The sequence below is a fragment of the Salmo trutta genome, chromosome 6, assembly GCF_901001165.1.
Source record: "Salmo trutta chromosome 6, fSalTru1.1, whole genome shotgun sequence".
Lineage (NCBI taxonomy): Eukaryota > Metazoa > Chordata > Actinopteri > Salmoniformes > Salmonidae > Salmo > Salmo trutta.
In genome coordinates this window covers 55,428,833-55,452,979 of record NC_042962.1, presented here as the reverse complement: position 1 = coordinate 55,452,979, position 24,147 = coordinate 55,428,833, and the positions used below count along the sequence as shown (strand labels likewise).

The window sequence follows — 24,147 nt, the reverse complement described above, 5'->3', positions numbered from 1 at the left end:
ACAGTTATTCACAGTCGAGAGGTGGTGGTGGAGGAAATAAGAGAGGTGTAGAGAGACAAAAAAGGAGAGATAATGTACCTCCTCCCCTTGTCGAATAAAGACACCCGTCGGAGGACAACATTGTCATTGTCATTGGCTCAACTGGGAGAGGAACCATTGTCTATCCAACATATTCTTTCAGAGCCCCTCCTTTCTCCAAACACTGTAAAACCTGATGAATGGTTTCCCCACAACTTTGGAAAGATTGTGGAAGCTCATGAAAATCAAGTTGTTTCTGTGTTTTGATTGAGCTGTCCCTTTAATAAAGGCTTTGAGGTCTGTAAAAAACTCCCAATGCTGTGTTGCCCTGGTTCTGCCTACCACACACACACACACATACACCACTACCACAGTCAGGGTGACCTCTCTCCTTCTTAGCCTCAATTCAGCTGAGAGAATTTGCCCTGCCGTTCAGCAGCGGTAACACTTGCATTCCCCTAGCTAACTGCCCCTTTGCAGCGCAGCCAGGGAGCATGGCTCAGAGAGGGAACACAGGCAGGCAGTTAGCCAGGGAGCATGGCTCAGAGAGGGAACACAGGCAGGCAGTTAGCCAGGGAGCATGGCTCAGAGAGGGAACACAGGCAGGCAGTTAGCCAGCGAGCATGGCTCAGAGAGTTAACACAGGCAGGCAGTTAGCCAGCGAGCATGGCTCAGAGTTAGCACAGGCAGGCAGTTAGCCAGCGAGCATGGCTCAGAGAGGGAACACAGGCAGGCAGTTAGCCAGGGAGCATGGCTCAGAGAGGGAACACAGGCAGGCAGTTAGCCAGCGAGCATGGCTCAGAGAGTTAACACAGGCAGGCAGTTAGCCAGGGAGCATGGCTCAGAGAGGGAACACAGGCAGGCAGTTAGCCAGGGAGCATGGCTCAGAGAGGGAACACAGGCAGGCAGTTAGCCAGGGAGCATGGCTCAGAGAGGGAACACAGGCAGGCAGTTAGCCAGGGAGCATGGCTCAGAGAGGGAACACAGGCAGGCAGTTAGCCAGCGAGCATGGCTCAGAGAGTTAACACAGGCAGGCAGTTAGCCAGCGATCATGGCTCAGAGTTAGCACAGGCAGGCAGGCAGTTAGCGAGCAGCTCCTGTCCTCCCTCTTCCATGATTCTCTATTCTATTCAGTGCTGCGGTAGGCTGTGTAGCCGATGCCTGAGGAGGAACACGATCACTCACCGTGGGGTTATTGTGTATTCAGGCCGAAATAGTTGAGCCAGGAGATTTGATGATGTGTGTTGCTTTGTAGTTAGTCACAACTGTTTACACCAATTAGGGGCAACACTTACTCTGCTATAATCATAGGAAATCATCCCATTGTTATGTTTTTGCCACTGCGTGCCGTCAACCTTTACCAATCTCCAGGTCTGTAGGAATGGTCGGAAGAGGGAAGAGGGTTTTCTCTAGGGTTTTGACAGGATGCTTCTGGATGCAGTCCCACTGGTTTTAATTCCATCAATGTGCTTTAATTGAATTGTTCAATTGAAGAATTTATGTTTTTGATTGGCTGGAGAGTGCACATACCTTAACGTTGCTGTCTGATTAAAACCTCTTCTCTCCAAAACAGAAACATTTCTGGAAATATTTTCCTGTTAACTAAAACACATTTTCTTGGTCCTAGAGTTATGACTGTCCTTACTCCACTCCATCACTGTTTTACCACAACTACTATGTAAACGACCAGAGCTAGGATAGGTACTGAAACCCAGCCATGTTGGGAGACAGATAGCCGATTCCCACACTGCACTTAAAAAAACTATCAAATATCACTTTCATTTAATAGCACTAAATTGTGTATCACAGCTCTACAGATGTAGGACCTTCATTTGATCCAGAGGACATTGAGGGGAGTTACTGGTTACAAAAGATGTAATAAAAAAAGGTTCAACCGACAGCGACATTATGTTACCCAGGTAGAAATCCTTGGCTCTCAAACATGGCATGTGTCACGGTTGTCGTAGGGTAAAGTGGACCAAGACGCAGCGGGGAAATGTGCACTCATCTTCTTTTTTTAAATTTAAACGGACAAAGAAGGTAAACCAAAATAAATACGTACACAACAAAAACACAACGACTAATAACAGGCCGGTAAGGCAACAAAGCTATACTCAGCACAATCTCCCCCAAAACACTAAAACAAACACATACCTATATATAGGACCCTCAATCAGAGGCAACTAGAAAACACCTGCCTCCAATTGAGAGTCCAATCCCCAATTAACTAAGCATAGAAATACAAAATACTAGACTAAACATAGAAATACATAACCATAGAACATTGCCCAAAACCCGGAATAATAAATCAAACACCCTACTAAACACACAACCACCCCGAACCACATAAAACAAATACCCCCTGCCACGTCCTGACCAAACTACAATAACAAATAACCCCTATTACTGGTCAGGACGTGACAGCATGTGTGTTTCTGTGAGATTGTATCTTCACATTGTCCTCCCTGTGATGAGGCAGATTTTGTTCCCTTCCATATGTTGGACATGTTATCTCCCTTAATTAATCTGGAGGATTAATTTAGTCCAAATCTGTTACAAGTACGCTACATGCCAACATACTGCAACGCTCCATGCTTTTCTGATCAACAGATTGACTTCTGAAACATATTATTAACACTAGACATTAACATTGGAATATCCCTGCCATTTTTGTATCTGTTGGAAGTTTGCCATTGTAGTCATACAATGAACAGAAAACCGAAAAGGAAGGTTTGCAATTGTGAACAAGCCTTTTCTTTTTCTCTGTAGCTATCCCTAAAGAGAACATTTCACTGGATTGCTTTCCAAGTCAATAAACGTTCACTTCCTTGTCAGGTTGCATTGCTGCTGTCTGGCTGTGCAGCCTGTGGTAGTGAAAAGAGAAAACGTGTTACAGTATTGTTTATTAATAATTATATAGTAATAACTTATTAACCTCTTAGGTTAAGGGCATCTTCCCTTGAATGGCTCATTAGTTCGCTTCATTGTAGGTCGTTTTTAGTGGAGAGCAAAGTGCCTGCCAGTTAGAGCTGGGAAAACCTACTGTACCTTAAAGAGAGAGAAATCCAATGTCTGTAGTGGGCTATACAATGCTCTACTCGATTTCCTCTGTTTCAGGTTCAATACTTCAATGGAAATGTTCTTAAATGTATAGAACTGCTGTATATAGAATCAACCTGCGATTTGGCTTAGACTTAAAATCATCCTTTGATTCTGAGAGATGTTCCTTTCAGTGTTTATCTATTCAACATATCACTGTCCCCAAATGACACCAATCCCAGACACATTATGTACACTTTTAAACCCCTCATCTTTTCTCATTAAGTTACCCCCTGCTGTACAATATTGTGGTAGATATTGTTGCTGTGTTGACACACATAATAAAATATGGAAATGAAATGAACAGATCCCAACAATAGCGTGGCTGTCATTATAGAGATATGACTTATAATTCCTCCCCTCTTTTCGGGCCCAATCATCAGAACACTGCAGCAGAATCCCAGGATGCGGTCCTTTGGACTCAGCTTTGCATTTTCCTATGTACCAAGGCGCTCGCACATGTTAACATATTGAATTTAGATTAGGCAGTGGGCACAGTGAGGGAGACAAAAGAGGAACGTTGTGGTTGGAGAGAGAAAGAGATTAGGACCAGGTTCTTTGAGCAGAGCATGGATGGAAGGAGTCATTGCTGTATCTTATAAACCACGCCAGCAGAATGTGTGAGATTAACTTCGAAAAGTCACTATCGCACTTTAATCTGTGTCGCTACAGCCTCTCTTCCACTCTGGGTGGTTTTCTTCACCTACATTTTTATTTTCATCTTTTCATTTCAGGACAAACACTGTTACTTTGATTATTAGAAATGCTGCATGTATTATTATGTCAAGCGGATGAAGCCTGTCAGTCATGTATGTACAGTATACATCTAGCCTTTTCACCAGATGTCAGTGGAGAGTGTATGATAGAACACTAATAATGAGGCAGATATATGCATGTTGTTTTAGTCCTTCAGAACACACATGTAGCGACCCAATGGCCCCACAACATTTCAACCCTTATTTCCCTCTTCCTCAGTGTCCCCACAACCTTTCAACCCTTATCTCTCTCCCCCTCAGTGTCCCCACAACCTTTCAACCCTTATCTCTCACCCCTCAGTGTCCCCACAACCTTTCAACCCTTATCTCTCTCCCCCTCAGTGTCCCCACAACATTTCAACCCTTATCTCTCTCCCTCTCAGTGTCCCCACAACCTTTCAACCCTTATCTCTCTCCCCCTCAGGTCCCCACAACCTTTCAACCCTTATCTCTCTCCCCCTCAGTGTCCCCACAACCTTTCAACCCTTATCTCTCTCCCCCTCAGTGTCCCCACAACCTTTCAACCCTTATCTCTCTCCCCCTCAGTGTCCCCACAACCTTTCAACCCTTATCTCTCTCCCCCTCAGTGTCCCCACAACCTTTCAACCCTTATCTCTCTCCCCCTCAGTGTCCCCACAACCCTTCAACCCTTATCTCTCTCCCCCTCAGTGTCCCCACAACCTTTCAACCCTTATCTCTCTCCCCCTCAGTGTCCCCACAACCTTTCAACCCTTATCTCTCACCCCTCAGTGTCCCCACAACCTTTCAACCCTTATCTCTCTCCCCCTCAGTGTCCCCACAACCTTTCAACTCTTATCTCTCTCCCCTCAGTGTCCCCACAACCTTTCAACCCTTATCTCTCTCCCCCTCAGTGTCCCCACAACCTTTCAACCCTTATCTCTCACCCCTCAGTGACCCCACAACCTTTCAACCCTTATCTCTCTCCCCCTGTGTCCCCACAACCTTTCAACCCTTATTTCCCTCCCCCTCAGTGTCCCCACAACCTTTCAACCCTTATCTCTCTCCCCCTCAGTGACCCCACAACCTTTCAACCCTTATCTCTCTCCCCCTCAGTGTCCCCACAACCTTTCAACCCTTATTTCCCTCCCCCTCAGTGTCCCCACAACCTTTCAACCCTTATCTCTCTCCCCCTCAGTGACCCCACAACCTTTCAACCCTTATCTCTCTCCCCCTCAGTGTCCCCACAACCTTTCAACCCCTTATTTCCCTCCCCCTCAGTGTCCCCACAACCTTTCAACCCTTATCTCTCTCCCCCACGGTGACCCCACAACCCTTCAACCCTCACCTCTCTCCCCCGCAGTCTCTATCTCAATCTCTCTCCATCTCTCTCCTCCCGATCTCTCTAATAGTAAATCTTCCCTCTCTTCCACTGTGATGCTGCTCTATATGATGTTAAACTGTGTATTCTAGGTATGCCTTGAGTCCGTGTGTGTGTGTGTGTGTGTGTGTGTGTGTGTGTGTGTGTGTGTGTGTGTGTGTGTGTGTGTGTGTGTGTGTGTGTGTGCGCGCGCGTGTGTGTGTGTGTGTGTACGTGTGTGTGTTGCTCTATGTGTGTGTGTTGCTCTATGTGTGTGTCTGAGCTCCAGCCCACTTCTCGGCTGCACTAAGAGAAGTCAGAGGGCACCAATGTAAAAGGAAACCGAGCCCGCCAGCCTGCCTGTGCTGTGGCCGCAGGGCCAGACGGATTACCAGGACATGTACTGCGAGCATGCGCTGACCAATTAGCAAGTGTCTTCACTGACATTTTCAACTTCTCCCTGTCCGAGTCTGTAATACCAACATGTTTCAAGCAGACCACCATAGTCCCTGTGCCCAAGAACACTAAGGTAACCTGCCTAATTGACTACTGACCTGTAGCACTCACGTCTGTAGCCATGAAGTGCTTTGAAAGGCTGGTCATGGCTCACATCAACACCATGATCCCAGAAACCCTAGACCCACTCCAATTTGCATACCGCCCCAACAGATCCACGGATGATGCAGTCTCTATTGCACTCCACACTGCCCTTTCCCACCTGGACAAAAGGAACACCTATGTGAAAATGCTATTCATTGACTACAGCTCATCGTTCAACACCATAGTGCCCTCAAAGCTCATCAATAAGCTAAAGACCCTGGGAATAAACACCTCCCTCTGCAACTGGATCCTGGACTTCCTGACGGGCCGCCCCCAGTTGGTAAGGGTAGGTAACAACACATCCGCCATGCTGATCCTCAACATGGGGGCCCCTCATGGGTGCGTGCTCCTGGTGCCTCCTTCTGTACTCCCTGTTAACTCATGACTGCACGGCCAGGCACGACTCCAACACCATCATTAAATTTGCCGATGACATAACAGTGGTAGGCCTGATCACCGACAACAACGAGACAGCCTATGGGGGGAGGTCAGAGACTCCAGCCAAACTAGTCATAGACTGTTCTCTCTGCTACCGCACGGCAAGCAGTACTGGAGTGCCAAGTCTAGGTCCAAGATGCTTCTAAACAGCTTCTACCCCCAAGCCATAAGACTCCTAAACATCTAGTCAAATGGCTACCCAGACTATTTGCATTGCCCCCCCCCTCCCCCCTCCCCTCTCCACACCACTGCCACTCTCTATTGTCATCTATGCATAGTCACTTTAATTAACTCTACCTACATGTACATACTACCTTAACTAACCGGTGCCCCCGAACAATGACTCTGTACCGGCACCCCCCTTTATATATTGTTATTTTTTACTGCTCCTCTTTAATTACTTGTTACTTTTATCTCTTATTCTTATCCGTATTTTTTTAAACTGCACTTTTGTTTAGGGGCTCGTAAGTAAGCATTTCACTGTAAGGTCTACACCTGTTGTGTTCAGAGCATGTGATGAATAACATTTGATTTGATTTGACTCGGTATGCTAATATGAGCAAACAGAAATGTCACAGAGCCACATGAAGGAATAGTTCAGGGGAATCCGCAGTAAGCAGTTGGCTGTTCACCTGCATTCAGGGCCTTCGTGTTATTAATGGTGTCTAGGCATGTCCTGTCCTACCATGCCTTGGCTGTCACCAGAGGAAGGAGAGACTGGATTAGTATTCCACTGCAGGGCCCAGCTGGTGATCTCTCAGTCAAATGGGACGTCCAGAGACACTCCGTCACTCAGCCACCAGTCAAGCACTGTCCCATTGATCCAGCCCCGCCGTCACAGCCAATCAGAGCCAGAGACTAAGGGGGGGGGGGGGGGGGGGGTGGAGTGTATGATGTATTCTAGACTGTGTTTGTGTTATGTCTACCTGGCAGGCAGCTGGTTGTTGTCTGTGTGAGGCTGGGAGGTGAGTGAGTGTGTGGAGACAGAATTACCTCTTGGTGGTAATGCTTTCTAGCAACAAATGGTAGCCTTCTCTCTCTGCCCTTTGGTGAAGAAAACATACGTACACACACACACACACAAATGCACACACACACACGCACATGCACACACATTCCCAATTTCAATGTACTAGACAGGGGACACCTCATGGTATGGCCTTGAGTGGAGAGTGATGTGAGAAATGTTGTATAAATTAATTTATTCGCTATGAATTATGGAATCTTCCTACTATTTAAACTCATCAGAGAATACATGGTCCATTAAAAAGGATGATGAAGTACATTGTTAGGCAAATTGGAGTCATTTATATTATCTTGAGGAAGCAGTGAACTATAGTTTTTTGGAATGGCACAGGTGTAAAGGTTTTGTCTAGGAAGTCAAAATGAAATTCCACTGTGTCTGAAACACATTCATGGTACCACAAAGTAATACTTTCAACTGGGGCACCGCATATATTGTGTGACCATTTTACAGAACGATTACTGTGTAATATCGAGGTTTCGCCCTCTGTTTAATATCTGCCACTCGACAGTAACGATGCATTGACAGTGAGCTATTACACAAATATACGTCCTAATACTTCAACCAGCCACTTGTGTGCTTTCGGTGAGGTTTCCCAAGGCCTCTCAGGGTGCTTCCCAAATAACACTCTGTCCCCTATATAGTGCACGGGCCCTGGTCAAAAGTAGTACACCATATAGGTAACAGGGTACCATTTGGGATGCATACTCGATGTGATTGGAATAGGATTTAATCCAGCGGATGCATGTGTTAAGGTCTGCATCAATCTGTTAGACACTCTTCACGCTTTTACTGATTGGAGATTTGTCCTGTGCTCTTGCCTCAGTTCCATTTGATTAAGCTTGAAGCCTGAATCCCAGAGGCTGCATGCGAGAGGAAATCTGAGGCTGGGATTGGCTGAGGAGATGGGTGGCGTTACCGGTCGGCTACTGGGTGATGCCACATCCTCACCTGTCACAATCGTGTGTGCTCGCACGGCTACCCAGGACAATTCTTTTGAAAGGTCACATGTTACTAATTTCTCAAATGGAAATTTGCCCCTGTACCTTACTGGGCCAATTGTGCGCCGCCCTATGGGACTCCCAATTCCGACCGGTTGTGATACAGCCTGGATTCAAACCAGGGTGTCTGTAGTGACGCCTCTAACACTCGGAAGCCCAAACACATGACACATAAAAGACATGAAAACCACATGTTTGACTCCGTTACATTTATTCCATTCCTCCCACCAGCCTCCACTGCCGTGAACATTTGACATGAGTGTATGGTAGATATTATTAGTATATTGTAATATTACAAAATTACAATGGAATCATCAGTAGGCTACAGCAGAGGTACTCAACTCTTACCCTACGAGGTCCGGAGCCTGCTGGTTTTCTGTTCTACCTGATAATTCATTTCCCTCACCTGTTGTCCCATGTCTAAATCAGTCCCTGATTGGAGAGGAACAATGAAAAAATGCAGTGGAACTGGCTTCTTGGTCCAGAGTTAAGTTTGAAGGGAATCTGCTATCGTTTTTTTGTTGTTGTTGCGACTTTTAGAATCTGTTTGTTTGTTTGAAATGAAATCACTATATAAAATAAATCCATTATTATTATTATCTGCACTACGCCTCCCAAGCCAAGTAGGCAGGCTGAGAGAAAGGCATCAAACTAGACTTGGACCAGCAGTATCTGATAGGAGAGACACTGACCTTCTCTCGTCATATCAGATGGGGTTTTTATCTGCCAGACAAAATGTCAGAATGCACTTTCTTCCTCAGCAGAATCCAATTGACACTGCCTCCCTCCCCCATCCCCACCCTCTTCCCATCCCTTCATCGCAGCCCCCTATTCACAAACGCTAGAACTCTGAGCGAGACAACCCCAATACTACAGCTGTCACTCAAGGAAGGAGAAGCATAACATGAACAGGTTATTCAGACGTTCGGAAAAAAGAGAAAGAATCAAAGTGGTTTGGAACTTGGAACTTTAAAGAGGAACTTTGACCATTTTACTCTCTCATTGGAATATGTCTGTACCAAACGGATATAGGCCTACTTAGTGTATAGGTTTTAGTATGCATGGTATTTCTGAGTGGCCATACATTTTGCCCGTAGGCTTTGGGAGGACAAATGAATAAGGTCACGGTAAAATGAAAGAGAAAAATTGTTTCATAAAGTTATGGAATCTAGTTGGAAATACAGGGTTGGGTGAAATAATTTCCCTCAAGGCACCGTTCACTGATGGATTAGAGACTGGGTAATAGAGCAAGACAGACTACTGCATGAGGTAACAGCACAGCTAGAGTTAGGACAGCCAAGGCACTGCCAAAAGCTCTCAGTCAGATGGATGACATTGGAGTTCTCCATCACACCTGGAATGAAAAACGAGAACTTTGCATAAGATGTGCAGATAAAGCAAATGAAGGCGTGGTGACTAAAGTAGATCACTGAGGTGCTGTATAACCAGTCACATAATGAAGGTGTGGTGACTAAAGTAGATCACTGAGGTGCTGTATAACCAGTCACATAATGAAGGTGTGGTGACTAAAGCAGATCATTGAGGTGCTGTATAACCAGTCACATAATGAAGGTGTGGTGACTAAAGTAGATCACTGAGGTGCTGTATAACCAGTCACATAATGAAGGTGTGGTGACTAAAGTAGATCATTGAGGTGCTGTATAACCAGTCACATAATGAAGGTGTGGTGACTAAAGTAGATCATTGAGGTGCTGTATAACCAGTCACATAATGAAGGTGTGGTGATTAAAGTAGATCATTGAGGTGCTGTATAACCAGTCACATAATGAAGGTGTGGTGACTAAAGTAGATCATTGAGGTGCTGTATAACCAGTCACATAATGAAGGTGTGGTGACTAAAGTAGATCATTGAGGTGCTGTATAACCAGTCACATAATGAAGGTGTGGTGACTAAAGTAGATCATTGAGGTGCTGTATAACCAGTCACATAATGAAGGTGTGGTGACTAAAGTAGATCATTGAGGTGCTGTATAACCAGTCACATAATGAAGGTGTGGTGACTAAAGTAGATCATTGAGGTGCTGTATAACCAGTCACATAATGAAGGTGTGGTGACTAAAGTAGATCATTGAGGTGCTGTATAACCAGTCACATAATGAAGGTGTGGTGACTAAAGTAGATCATTGAGGTGCTGTATAACCAGTCACATAATGAAGGTGTGGTGACTAAAGTAGATCATTGAGGTGCTGTATAACCAGTCACATAATGAAGGTGTGGTGACTAAAGTAGATCATTGAGGTGCTGTATAACCAGTCACATAATGAAGGTGTGGTGACTAAAGTAGATGTCACGGTTGTCGTAATGAGAAGCGGACCAAAGTGCAGCATGTGTGTCGTTCCACATTTTATTTACACTGTGAAACTATGCAATACATATAAATAAACTGAATGACAAAAACAACAAACCGTGACGCAGAGGTGAACCATACACCGACTCAAAGATAAGATGATCTCCAATTAGAGACAACGAGAACCAGCTGCCTCTAATTGGAGATCATCCCAAACAAAACCCCAACATAGAAATACAAAACTAGAACCTGAACATAGAAATAGAAAACATAGAAGAAGAAGAAACCTGTCACGCCCTGACCTACTCTACCATAGAAAATAACATCTTTCTATGGTCAGGACGTGACAGTAGATCATTGAGGTGCTGTATAACCAGTCACATAATGAAGGTGTGGTGACTAAAGTAGATCATTGAGGTGCTGTATAACCAGTCACATAATGCTTATGATGCAGCAAAGTTCCATCTTATCCTCTCTCCCCTACATGGATAACAGATCCTGCATGGAGAGAAGAAAACAGGGCTATGTGTGTGTGTGTGTGTGTGTGTGTGTGTGTGTGTGTGTGTGTGTGTGTGTGTGTGTGTGTGTGTGTGTGTGTGTGTGTGTGTGTGTGTGTGTGTGTGTGTGTGTGTGTGTGTGTGTTTGGGGGAGAGACATTTAATGACTGCAAAAACACCAGCAAATCAGCTTCAAGTGATTTTAATTTTGGAAATGTATTCCAAAGTATTCCAACGCGTAACAGAGAGAGAGAGATATATGTGTTCATATACATATGTAAGCAAGGTTTGGAATGATTATGTTTTAGTCAAATATTATCTGTTTGTGCTTCTTGCAGTCCATTTGCAGTCTACAAATGATTTGTAATTATGTTCTGGCCCCCTGACCACCCACTCAACAAAAGGTCGTCCCACGGCTGAATCTAGTTGATGATGCCTGGCATAGAAGATCAACATGTGTCTCTCTCCATAGTCATTTATGGAGACGTGAAATCCGCAAGCGGCTGAGTAGCTCAACATTTTGGTCCTTCTCTCCAGAGACAGAGGCTAAGTGGAGGCCTGTTGGCCCACAGTGAGGTTTGGGGAGTGGGCAGTTAATTACCTGGCCTCGTGTGCTGACAGATGAGGTATGGAGCAGGTCACAGGTAGGGCCTCAGTCCTCCCACCACTCCTCACCGCCTCCCACCGCAGCACGCCACGCCAACCTGACCTTCGCTTGGGTCATAAATAATGCACTGGCCATAAAAGACTGATTATGGGTAATCTGTAGCCCTGGTCTGTCTGGCCACTGGGTGGAGGTTGTCATCAGTGCTGATTTGGCAGCTGCTAGCTGGCTGGTTGTTTGCCGAGCGCTGGACTGAGTTGGGCTAGCATGCCTCATGGTGGAGCTTGATGAACCAGCAAGGTCCAGCTAAAGGTCATGGCCCGCTGTCCATGGCACTGGTTTCACCAGTGTGTGCGATTTTGATGTATAGTCCAGTCGAATACAAGCGGATGTGTTAAGGGTTGAAAGGAGTTTGACAATTGTCCAAGTAATCTTTTTATTGAGTGACGGGGATTTATTGTAAACATTTGTGACAATGTTTATACATTATTATTACTTTAAGCTATACCTCTAATGAGAATCAACAAGTGTTCAATTACCTGCTCTATTAAAGTAGAACTTGCAGATCTTTTAATTAAGAATTCAGTAATTAATTAATCCCACAGGTACCTTGCGATCTGAGGAGAATGGTTTCACATTAATTCTACAGCTTGGAGCTATAATATCACAGGGAACAGAGACTGAGTTAAAGTAGAGGGAATTATGTTCCATCTTTCTCTTCAACCAAAACAAGGGAGATGATGTCATAAATTAGGTTAGGAGAGAATAATTAAGAATGGATGTAATGATTTTACCAAGTTGATTTTGCCAAGTTGGGCCCTTGGTATCTAATTTCAATTACAATAATGTGTGATTAATAATTTATCAAGCTCCTGAAATAATGACCTTGTCCTAAAAATGATGAATTAATTTTGACATGAGAGCAAGCAAGAGCGGGGAATAGTTTATCCCCAATGGTGCTGTTTTACATTACACCCCAAATAGGTATTTTTGACATGTTTGTAAAAAGTGGCTGTACTATACTGATACAACAATCATTCATACAGGCAACATTGTGTTGGTCATTATTTTAATAAGGTGAGGTAGTCATTTCATCGTTTACCTACCATCCATTACTCCTACCCTGGATTTGACTAGATGGTATACAGCTTTTGTCAGATTTGACTTTGTGTAGTATGTTAGGAGAATTTAAGCAGCAGGTTAAGGGAATTAACATAGCAGGTTAGAAGAATTAGGTTAAGTTTATGAAAAGGGTTAGCTAAAATGCCAAAGAAACGACTTTTGCTGTCAATATCACAAAAACTCTATCCCTTCTAGCCATGACCTCCTTCCCTGTCGCATATTGCAAGAACCATTTCTATTATGGAAACAAATCCTCCATTTGCCCTCCGGCTCTCTGTGTGCAAACTGTCAGCCAAGGTGTTCTCCACTCTAATATGAACTGCATGGTATCTGTCTGCCATTGCCTTGACATTGCACAGCAGCCTCTCGTCAGCTCCCATTGACATGCTGTCATTAATATTGTGGTATTACCTTGGTATAACCAATATATCCAAAAGTATACTCAGCTGAATACTTTAGTATGCACTATGCCACTGTTTCCCTACTCCGGTCCTCAAGGACCCCCAACAGTACATGTTTTTGTTGTGGCCCTCGACAAGCACACCTGTTTCTACTTGTCAACTAATCATCAAGCCAGTTGAACCAGGTGTTTTTGTCTGGGGCTGCAACAAAAATGTGTGCTGTCGGGGGTACTAGAGGACCGGAGTTGGGAACCACTGCAGTATACAGAAGCCTATACTTCCTGTCTAGTAGACATTTAGTTATGACTATACAGTAATTGATGTACAGTGGACTGAAAGCGGTGTGTTTGTCCTGGCCACATTGTTCATGAATATACAGTCTAGATAGTGCTACTGAAAACAAAGCGGTACTGTTCTCCATCCCCCTGGCTCTCTTGCTTAAAAGGCAGTGTGACGGATGTGAACCGTTGGAAAGACATCGTAGGACAAAGTGTTGGCCCGGGCCATCGATCACTCAACAGCCAGGCTGACACTATTCTCTCTCTCTCTCCCACCGGGCCAGTTTATCAGCCCTGCCCAGAATATTTAACAGGGGGAGCGGACCCGGGGGATCTCATTTGCACAGGTGTCCATCTGGTGCGAGTTGTCTGGGATAATCTCCACATCATGTCGCATTTGCATCCTCCGCTTCATAAAATGGGCAGACTTAATCGGACAGACCGCGGTGCCCAGTAGAGGGTGTGTCTGACTATGGCCTTTGCTTACTGTTTGCTAATCTGCGAGGCTGCGCTAATGCCGTGGCAATTATAGAAGGATTCCACTTGTTTATAATTGGTTGTTGGTTCAGCCTCAAATCTGTGTTACCAGCTTGCGCCCCTGAAATTACCCAATGAGGTTTTCCTAAATGTTGTCATTTGTTGAAATCTGTAGACCAGAAGGATTTGATATTATGGGCCAATTGATACAGTGCTTACCCTCTTGAAGAACCAGGCTACACAGCTACTGATGCTAGTCGTGAGTGGAGACAATCGTATTAGCTGTTGATACATAGACAGATCAAAGGTCACACTGATTGAGCTCATTGATCACATTAGGCTGGCTTTTCCCTCCGACATTGTATGGAATTCCCTGCACACTCAATACCTCTGTCCATTGAGTCCAAAAATCCATGAATCTTTGCCTAAGAATCACTCATCTGGAGTCAAAGGCCAAACATGAACCTGTTTACCTAGCTATAAAAAACCTCAACCAGGTGTGATGACTGATGTATTACTATGGCTGTGGAAGAGTATACTGCAATCGACGCAAACTCCCTGCTCATTTACGTGAGCATGCTACTGGAGTTCCTGCTGGTGTGGGCCAATTGTTATTGAACAGTTGTACAGATTCAACACAGAGCGATTATTAGACTGAGCACAGTGAAATTGTACCACACAGTATGGGGCCATAGTGTTGTACATGACTGGGTTGCCAGACTTGGCATTTACATTATACCCTCACAGCTTTCTCAACTGTATCCTATGCGGTACAGTCACAGTTGTAGTCCTCTGGGCTGATAGGCTTTTCTCTATCAGGTCTGACCAATTACAAAATATCAATTCTGGCAAGTAATTTTCTGCTAGCTTGCGCTGTATCTGCATAACGCGTCGAAACAAAAGGCTCACTCAATCTTCACTGCTGTTGACTTTCAGAACTGCCGTTCTGCATTAGCCCTCGTCTCCCTTCCACCTCGGATTTCCCCACTTTTCTTTTGTCGTTGCCATCGATAATTTGTGATAGCCAGGTTCATCTCTCCTGCATCATTTCCATTCCTCCTGGATGGGTGAGAAAACACAATGCCGCTCTGTATGAACGGTCCGGCCAACCAGCCACGGCTGAGTGGAGGTGAAGAGATGATTTTTCACGTTGACGAGAGAGTAGAATGTCAAACTTTCCCATATTCTCCCCCCGAACCAGATGGCTCACTGTATCTGAGTGTCAATGGTTTAGATCAAACAAGTAGGGCTGACTCTAAAAGCTTAATGAGTTAAGAATGTTTTGATCCGTTATTAAAGTATCTGCATTTACTTTCCAAATGTATACTGGACAAAAATATAAACAATTTTTACTGAGTTGCAGTATATATAAGGAAATCAGTCAATTGAAATACATTCATTTGTCCCTAATCTATGGATTTCACATAACTGGGCAGGGGCACAGCCATACCCATACCCACTGGGGAGCCAGGCCCAGCCAAGCAGTATTAGTTTTTCCCCACAAAAGGGCTTTATTACAGTTTATTACAGTTTCATCAAATGCATACTGTATCAATACCTGTCAACATATAGTGATAGTGGCGTGAGAGAACGATGTTATACAAAAATGATTAAACTTATTGATTTGTTCACTTGTGTTTTCCAGGAATTCCACATATTGTATGAAAGTGTCCATGTCACTGACAGTGGCGGAGAACGACACAGACCTCTGCTACAACTCCAAAATGAGGTACTTCGAGAAGGCAGAGTTAAGCAAAAGTAAAGATATCACCTGTCCGGACATTGAGGATTATGTCCAGTCGGGCAAGGAGCCAGAGATAGTATGGTACAAGGTAAGAGTCCACTATAACATTATGTCTGTAACTTATTTCAGATTGAATGCCATAGGGGCAGTGTCAAGGATACAAATTAAGGCAGGTTCTCCACTGAGCCTCCTTTTTAGCCCAGGATTAGGCCTAGTATGTGTCTGGGAAACCGCTGCTATGTGTCATTTATCAAATGTGACACATATATTTATCAGCGTATAATCAGAACTGTATGATCATGTAAATGTATTGACAAAATTAGAGATTACATTTTTTTTGTTTGTATATTATTATTTTAGTCTAAGTATACTTGTATGTATTGTCTTGCAGCCTATGTGCTAGCTTGATGACAGTAGGTAGATTTATTAACATTTTAGTCATTTAGCAGACGCTCTTATCCAGAGCGACTTACAGTAGAGTGCATACATTATATTTTAAATACTGGCCCCCCATGGGAATCGAACCCACAACCCTGGCGTTGCAAGCGCCATGCTCTACCAACTGAGCTACAGCAACAGAGCACCCCCTTAGATGTCATTTGTTTTTCATGAGACTCAAACCATCTGGGGAAAAGGGGCCACAGCCCACGTTCATGATGTAAATAGTCTAGAAGACAAAGAAATGAACTCCTTTTCTCCCCCCCCCCCAAACGATTGGGGGGGGGGGTCCTCAGAGTCAGAAGTCTGGCTATCTGAGTCGACCAGTGGCCCTCACCGGCCCCGGCCGCCTGCCCACAGTGTAACAGCAGACTGACGGAGTAGCCAACGGAGGCCAGGGGCCAATTCATCAAAACTAGATGAATGTCGGATTAGATGGCCACAGTGCTTCTTCAGTTTCCCAGTGAATCAAATTAAAACATGGATAATGATTGTGGCCCTAGAATATTCTAGTTATTTGCTCTGTCTCTGGAAGCGGAGCTGATTGAGTTCTGGGAGACCCGCGAGCGCAGGTGGAACCAACCCACGGTATTCCAGTTTTCCTGCTGTGGGTGAATGAGTTTGTGTGGCACAAGTTCCCTTTTCCAAAGGCCTCGTTCTTCCTCTGGTTTCATTCCCAAAATTCTGTTCTTCTAGTGGGAACTTAGCGATATAATGTTGTTTAATAGATCACACTCGTCTCGCCAAAAACAGGAACTCAATACAACAACACTAAATACAAGATGAGAATGCATTTGTGATCAAAGAGATGTTTGAAGTTTGGAATGGTTCGTTGCATTTCCTCAGGCGTCCATTTTTTCTACAAGTCTACATTGTATGTTGTAAAAAGTGTAATCTAAGTCCAACTGTATACTGCTTTTCTGTTTCTTCGGGCTGTTTTACATTCATGTGCCTTCTCTCTATTTGAATCGAAGGAATGCAAGCCAAAGCAGTGGAGACAAAGCATTGTAAGGAGACGAGATACTCTCTCTATCCGGGAGGTGCGTGAAGATGACATTGGAAATTACACGTGTGAATTACAGTTTGGCAGCTTCGTGGTGAGAAGAACTACAGAACTATCTGTTACAGGTAAGAAAAACTCCTTTGCGGGTCACATGTGCTCCATGCTGGGCCATTGGGGATAACTTGCATTGTGTTTTTATTGGCATTGATGAATGTTCATGTTGTTTTGTCAGTCAGCGAGGCAGAGTTCATTCTTCGTGGGAGAGTGGATTTAATAATCATTGCTATTGTGCAGCTGTGTCGTGTTCGTCGTCTATTTTGGGGATGGCCACAATAGTTGTTTGCATATGAGCTACAGATCTTCTGCTTGGCTGAAATGAAGAATACGTTTTGATTTAAAAGAAAACACAGATATCTGAGGTGTACATTCAGGGAGAAAATGTTGATGGGATTATGTTGCAGCAGACATCTCATTAGAAATATGTCAGAATGCTGACGTTTATCCAGAGTAGTTATATATATACACATGGTAATGGTAAATCTCTTACTACCTGTTGTTGTGTTGTCACTACCAAACACACCTGTTCTGCTAAGACAGTAGTTGTGAACCTTGTCAGGATGGTGGGCTCATTACCTCCGTGCTGTCGTGATGTCAGCTGGCGGTCTTAATTGCTAAGTAGTAGAATTTGCACAGAGCCACTTCATCACTTTTCCTTAACTAAGTCTGTTCAAATATTAAAGCTTGAACTTAACGTTCCTTATCTTTAGAGGTAGGGGTGTGACAGAATAGAGATCGCTTGCCACCGCCACCGCCACCGCTAACGTTGATGTGCAGTAACAACTTGGACAGTCTTGATGGAAAACCTATAGTACAGGTGCATTCAATCAATGACACAATGATTACAAAAAGATCTACTCTACTCAGTCTTGCCCTCATGGCTGAACCCTGAAAAGAAAACACCAGAGAAAACTACTGTAGCAAGATATATTAAGAGCTGTTACATTTCAATGCATCACGCCCATCGTCCATTGTGTCCTCGAGGTCAGGCAAACTATTTGCAGTTTACGGCTATCTGATTACAGTTTATTATCCCCTAAAGAGACAAAGGCAGACTCCATAGAAGACCAATTTCACTCATCAATCATGTTCCCTGCTGCCTCAGACGGTCCTCATCCCCTGGGACGATTTCCCCTCACAAAGAGACGCATTTAGCATTTTTGGATGAGGGTAGTTCACTCGAAGTACAAAATTACAAATTTCCCTGTAAGCAGTCTATGGACAAGGTATGACAGCAATCCATGCGTTGGTTGAGTTTCTCTGGCATATCCACATGCTAATGTTTTAACATGATTGTCACCGGTGTCGTAGGGATTGGACCAAAACACAGCGGGAACGTGTAAACTCATCTTCTTATTTTATTAAAGAAGGAAAAACAAAAGAAACACGTATACAAAAACAACAAAAAACAGTCCCATCAGGTGCACGAACACAAAACAGGAAATAACTACCCACAAATCCCTTAGAAAAAACACCCCTCTTAAATAGGACCTTCAATTAGAAGCAACGAGGAGCAGCTGCTTCCAATTGAAGGTCAACCCAATAAACACCACATAGAAATAGACATACTAGAACTAACATAGAAATTGACTAACAAAGAACATAGCCCAACAAACCCCGAAACACTCTAAACAAACACCCCCTGCCACGCCCTGACCAAACTACAAGAACAAACAACCTCTTTTACTGGTCAGGACGTGACAATGATGCAGAGAAAAATTATAATAATGGTCCCATGACTTGAATGGGATTTGTGCCACGAATGCTAAAACATTAGCATGTGGAAAGGAAAACTAAACCAAAGCATGGATTGCTGTCATACCTTGTCCATAGACTGCTTACAGGGTACGGAAACCAATATGTAATTTAGTAATTTGGGAGAACTATCTCTTTGAGCGAGAAAACGTCCTGCTTTAGTGTTTGCAAATTTTTTATCTGACTGAAATCAGGAGGGAATCTGAGGACTCTCTCTCTCTCTCTCTCTCTCTCTCTCTCTCTCTCTCTCTCTCTCTCTCTCTCTCTCTCTCTCGTGAATAATAATTACACGCTTCCGCCCACATGTAGAGGGCAGAGGAAAGAACACGGCCCACCTACACACATCATGTACGGTACATGTACATAGACATGCATACATAAATTACTTCCTGTAATAAAGACAAACACTGAGAGTACAAAACATTCCATGACATAGACTGACCAGGTGAATCCAGGTGAAAGCTATGATCCCTTATTGTTATATCCACTTCAGTCAGTGTAGATGAAGCAGAGGAGACAGGGTAAAGAAGGATTTTTAAGCCTTGAGAGAATTAAGACATGGATTGTGTCTGTGTGCCATTCAGAGGGTGAATGGGCAAGACAAAATATTTGTGTCTTTGAACAGTAGGTAGTAGTAGGTAGTAGTAGGTAGTAGTAGGTGGTAGTAGGTGGTATAAGGTAGTAGTAGGTGGTAGTAGGTGGTAGTAGGTGCCAGGCGCACCAGTTTGAGTGTGTCAAACACTGCAACGCTGCTGGGTTTTTCAGTCTCAACAGTTTCCTGTGTGTATCAAGAATGGTCCCCCACCCAAAAGACATCCAGCCAACTTGACAAAACCATGGGAAGCGTTGAAGTCAACATTGGCCATCACCCCTGTGGAGCGCTTTCGACACCTTGTAGAGTCCATGCCCCGACGAATTGAGGCAACTCAATATTAGGAAGGTGTTTCTAATGTTTTATCCACTGTGTGTATGTGCTGTAGCTAACACAGTCCTTGGAGCTAAATGACCTTTAAATGACACATAGGACATTAGCTTAGACACATACATCCGTTAGACCTTTCATTTCAATAATAGAACATTGAATGACAACAAGCCCATTGGCTATTTCATAAAAGACCCGTCTCACCAGTTCTACATATAAACAAGGCTATTTCCTCTAACGAGGGGGCTATGTTGCCGTGATGTTGTTGTGTCGTTGTAGTTATGGAGGAAGTGGTACATTGTGTGACGTTCATCTAGTGCTCATGTGTTTGCAAAACAATCAGATTATCCTGATTTAATATGCAGCCAAAATCATAACAATGTTTTCCTCCACTATGCTGTACAGTACGTCTCCCAGTATCCTACAGGAAAGCCACGTTCCTGGTCCATACATTGAATAATGTTGTATAGTCTTTATCAATACAGTACAGAACAATATGTTATGTAGTTGTTGCGTGACTGGTGTAAATGGAGATATCTTCTGTTATGACTATTATGACTCAAAGGCTGCATCTGTTCCTCCTTCCTGGCATGGCAAGGTGGTTGGTGTACTGTACCTGGTAAAAGAAAGGGACATGAATTGATACATTACATAAAACAGTCACTTCAAATGTTTTTGAACTTGTCTTCAGCCACAGTGATCATGTTTTTAATGATTCACCCGCATATGACCGTGTCAGACAGACTGTGAGATATCATATTGGTCCATTATAATGGCGCCGAAGGAGACGGCTGCCGTTTTACGATCCCGTAACCAATTGTGCTATTATGTATGTTTTTTCGCGTAATTTGTAACTTATTTTGTACATAATGTTTCTGCCATAATGTTTCTGCCCCCGTGTCTTATGACCGAAAAGAGCTTCTTGATATTAGGGCAGCAATTACTCCCGTACTGGAGGAATTCTTCTTCTTCAACGAGTCGGACAGGGAAGGATTTAAGTTTGCCGATGACACAACAGTGGTAGGCCTGATCACCGACAACGATGAGACAGCCTATAGGGAGGTGGTCAGAGACCTGGTCATGTGGTGCCAGGACAACAACCTGTCCCTCAACGTGATCAAGACAAAGTAAATGATTGTAGACTACAGGAAAAGGAGGACCGAGCACGTCTCCATTCTCATCCACAGGGCTGTAGTGGAACAGGTTGAGAGCTTCAAGTTTCTTGGTGTCCACATCAACAACAAACTACCATGGTCCAAATACACTAAGACAGTGTCGGGGTTGGTTCCTTGTTCCTTGTCAATCATTGGCTCATTGGTGAAATCAGCAATCAGACAATATCTTTAAGTAAATCAATCATTCATTTATTAATGCAATTGCAGACAGAAGTTGACAACAGGAACATAACGCATGTTTCCGAGTAAGTTCTGCTCCCCACCTAAGGGCACAGCTGATGGTATACAGGTGATCACTCCCTAGTGATCTAAGGTTACCTTATAAGGCAACCTAGTACAGTAGCTTCTCTGAATTTATTAGAATTGTCCACTGTCACAAGATTAAAATGTCAAAACCAGACAGTGGTTACTTCTTTTTATCTAGTTTCGGTCTGACTCAGACCTAGCCTGCAAGCACACTCTCACAACAGCCAGGGCTTAACCACATAGACTAATAAAGATAGCTTGTGCAACATACAGTGGCAGAGTTTTTAGACACATAGCAACAGTATCTTATTATAAGGCCTGCAGCAAACATATGAATCTTAAGGTCCCCTTAATCAATAATGGGGAGGGTCTTTGGGACCCACCCCCTACAACAGTCTTGAAGCGGGCACGACAAAACCTATTCCCCTCAAGAGACTGAAAATATTTGGCATGGGTCCTCAGATCCTCAAAAGGTTCTACAGCTGCACCATCGAGAGCAACCTGACTGGGTGCATCACTGCCTGGTATGGCAACTGCTCCGACCGCAAGGCACTACAGAGGGTAGTGCGTATGGGCCAGATTCCTCCATACCAGGACCTCCATACCAGGTGATGTCAGAGGAAGGCCCTAAAAATTGTCAAAGACTCCAGCCACCCTAGTCATAGACTGTTCTCTCTGCTACCGCACGGCAAGCAGTACCGTAGCGCCAAGTCTAGGGCCAAAAGGCTTCTACCCCCAAGCCATAAGACTCCTGAACGGCTAATCAAAATGCTACCCAGACCCCTCTTTTATGCTGCTGCTACTCTCTGTTTATAATCTATGCATAGTCACTTTAACACTACCTACATGTACATATTACCTCAATTACCTCGACTAACCGGTGCCCCTGCACATTGACTCTGTACCTGTACCCCCTGTATATAGCCTTGCTTGTTATTTTGCTGCTGCTGTTTAATTATTTTTAAACATTTCACTGATCTATTTTTTACTTAACACTTTTTTTTTGTTAAATTCTTAAAACATTGTTGGTTAAGGACTTGTAAGTAAGCATTTCACTGTAAGGTCTACTACACCTGTTGTATTAGGCGCATGTGACAAATAAAATGCGATTTGATTTGAGATGAATCTAATATCTACAATATGGATATTTATAGGCCTATATCTTGTATAATGTACTTCTAGTACAAGGATCTCAATAATTCTCACACAGTGTGTAAATGTAATTCCTTTCATTTCTGTAGAATACTAGCCATTCCTCTGGGTCTATTTTGATCAGACTACTGCAGTCCATCTCTTCTCTCCTCCCCAACCTTTGTCCCTGTTCTCTGTATCAATGGTCAACTGGCCTGTTATAGCAGGAGAAGAGTATGAAAGCTCACGCTCCATTGGATTGTCTTGAGGACCTCTTTATACATAGTGATGTCTTCAGCCATTGGTGGAACTATTGAAAATAGACATTATTCCTAAATAAAATGTGGGATTTTATGATTGTTTTACAAGGTATGCGGTTTGATCCGGTGGATTGAAAACTGCACAATAAAGGGTGGATAATGAACCACCTACTCAATTGGCTGTTATAGTGTCTTCTTGTGCTGCACAGAGGGAAACGAACGGTCTGCATGTTTAGCTAATGACTAGGGACTGATGGCAGTGGTGATCTTGCTTTTTATTTTCTAATAAAGCACAATAAAGTGATGCTAATACTAGGCCTACCGTTGACAAGTTAAAAGGCTCTCCACTTAAGTAGAGAATGACAATACTCCAAATGTCCCCAGGTTCAAAGAAACAGGCTCGTAGAAAACCGAGTTTATAATGCCTATCTCCTCCCTTGGATGTTCCAACTGATTTAGCAGCTGAGTGCCCAATCAGTTCCTTCAATGGAAAACGTGTAGTCCTAGGTCCAGAGATAGCACCATATCTAAATAACCTTATCCTATCCTACAGACTCCTGCATCATTTCATTAGACATACAATACCTCTGCAAGGATTTACCACAGCAAGTAAGAACAGGAATTTGTGGATCTATAGCTCTGGAACTCTGCTGGGTGGTTCCATTCCTCTGGCTGTTCTCTCAGTGGATGCATCCCAAATGTCACCCTATTCCCTATGTAGTGCACTACTTTTGACCAGGGCCCATAGGGCACACATTTGGGATGCAGCCCAGCGACTAGGCTCTGCTGAATGGGCAGCCATTACAGAACAGAGGTCTCTCCTCTTGTCTTGGCTCTGTGAAGTTGACTCATTAGCATATGAAGGAGGGTGATTAATAAGGGCCGTTCTAATTGATAGAGTATAATTAGACTGTCCAAAGCAGCACGGGGAAAAGGAACCTGAAGAATTTGGCTGCAGGAGAAATTATGTCTCTTTGTGAGAACATGTTTGATATGTTAGTACTTTTCTCCCTTATTTAAAGGTGGTAGATAAGTGCTATTCATTGGGGTTTTCTCTTTTCTCTGTACTTCTCCATTAGAACTCTTCATTTGGGAGATTATTCGCAAAGATGGACCGTTTATTAGACTTTGAAGTACCCCACACTACCATATGTTTTAAGGGAAAGTTAAGGATTGACAATAGCCGAGAAGCAAAAGAAATGAGTGTGTGTGTGTGTGTGTGTGTGTGTGTGTGTGTGTGTGTGTGTGTAGGTGTGTGTGTAGGTGTGTGTGCACTAATGGAATTTTCTATGTGTGAATACACTTTGCAAGTCAGAGGGTCGATCAAGGCAGGTATTATCTCTAAAGCCAGAATTATCCTGTTTTATTATCTGACACTTTTAATCCAGTCCATCAGAGAGACACTGGATCATCAGAGCTGCAATAGATGTGATGTAGCAATACCATTACATCACATGTTCAGAACAAGCAGAAGAA

At 43.8% G+C, this 24,147-nt stretch overlaps 1 protein-coding gene across 3 annotated transcripts in view; it reads left to right on the top strand.

The window, feature by feature from the left end:
* LOC115196347 (interleukin-1 receptor accessory protein-like 1-B) overlaps positions 1-24,147 on the top strand; it is a 326,173-nt gene that overhangs the window by 134,335 nt on the left and 167,691 nt on the right. For all 3 annotated transcript variants that reach the window (XM_029757107.1, XM_029757104.1, XM_029757105.1), the window contains exons 4-5: positions 15,586-15,772; positions 17,097-17,250. In XM_029757107.1, coding sequence (XP_029612967.1) covers positions 15,586-15,772; positions 17,097-17,250 — 341 coding nt within the window. The remainder of the gene's footprint in view (positions 1-15,585; positions 15,773-17,096; positions 17,251-24,147) is intronic.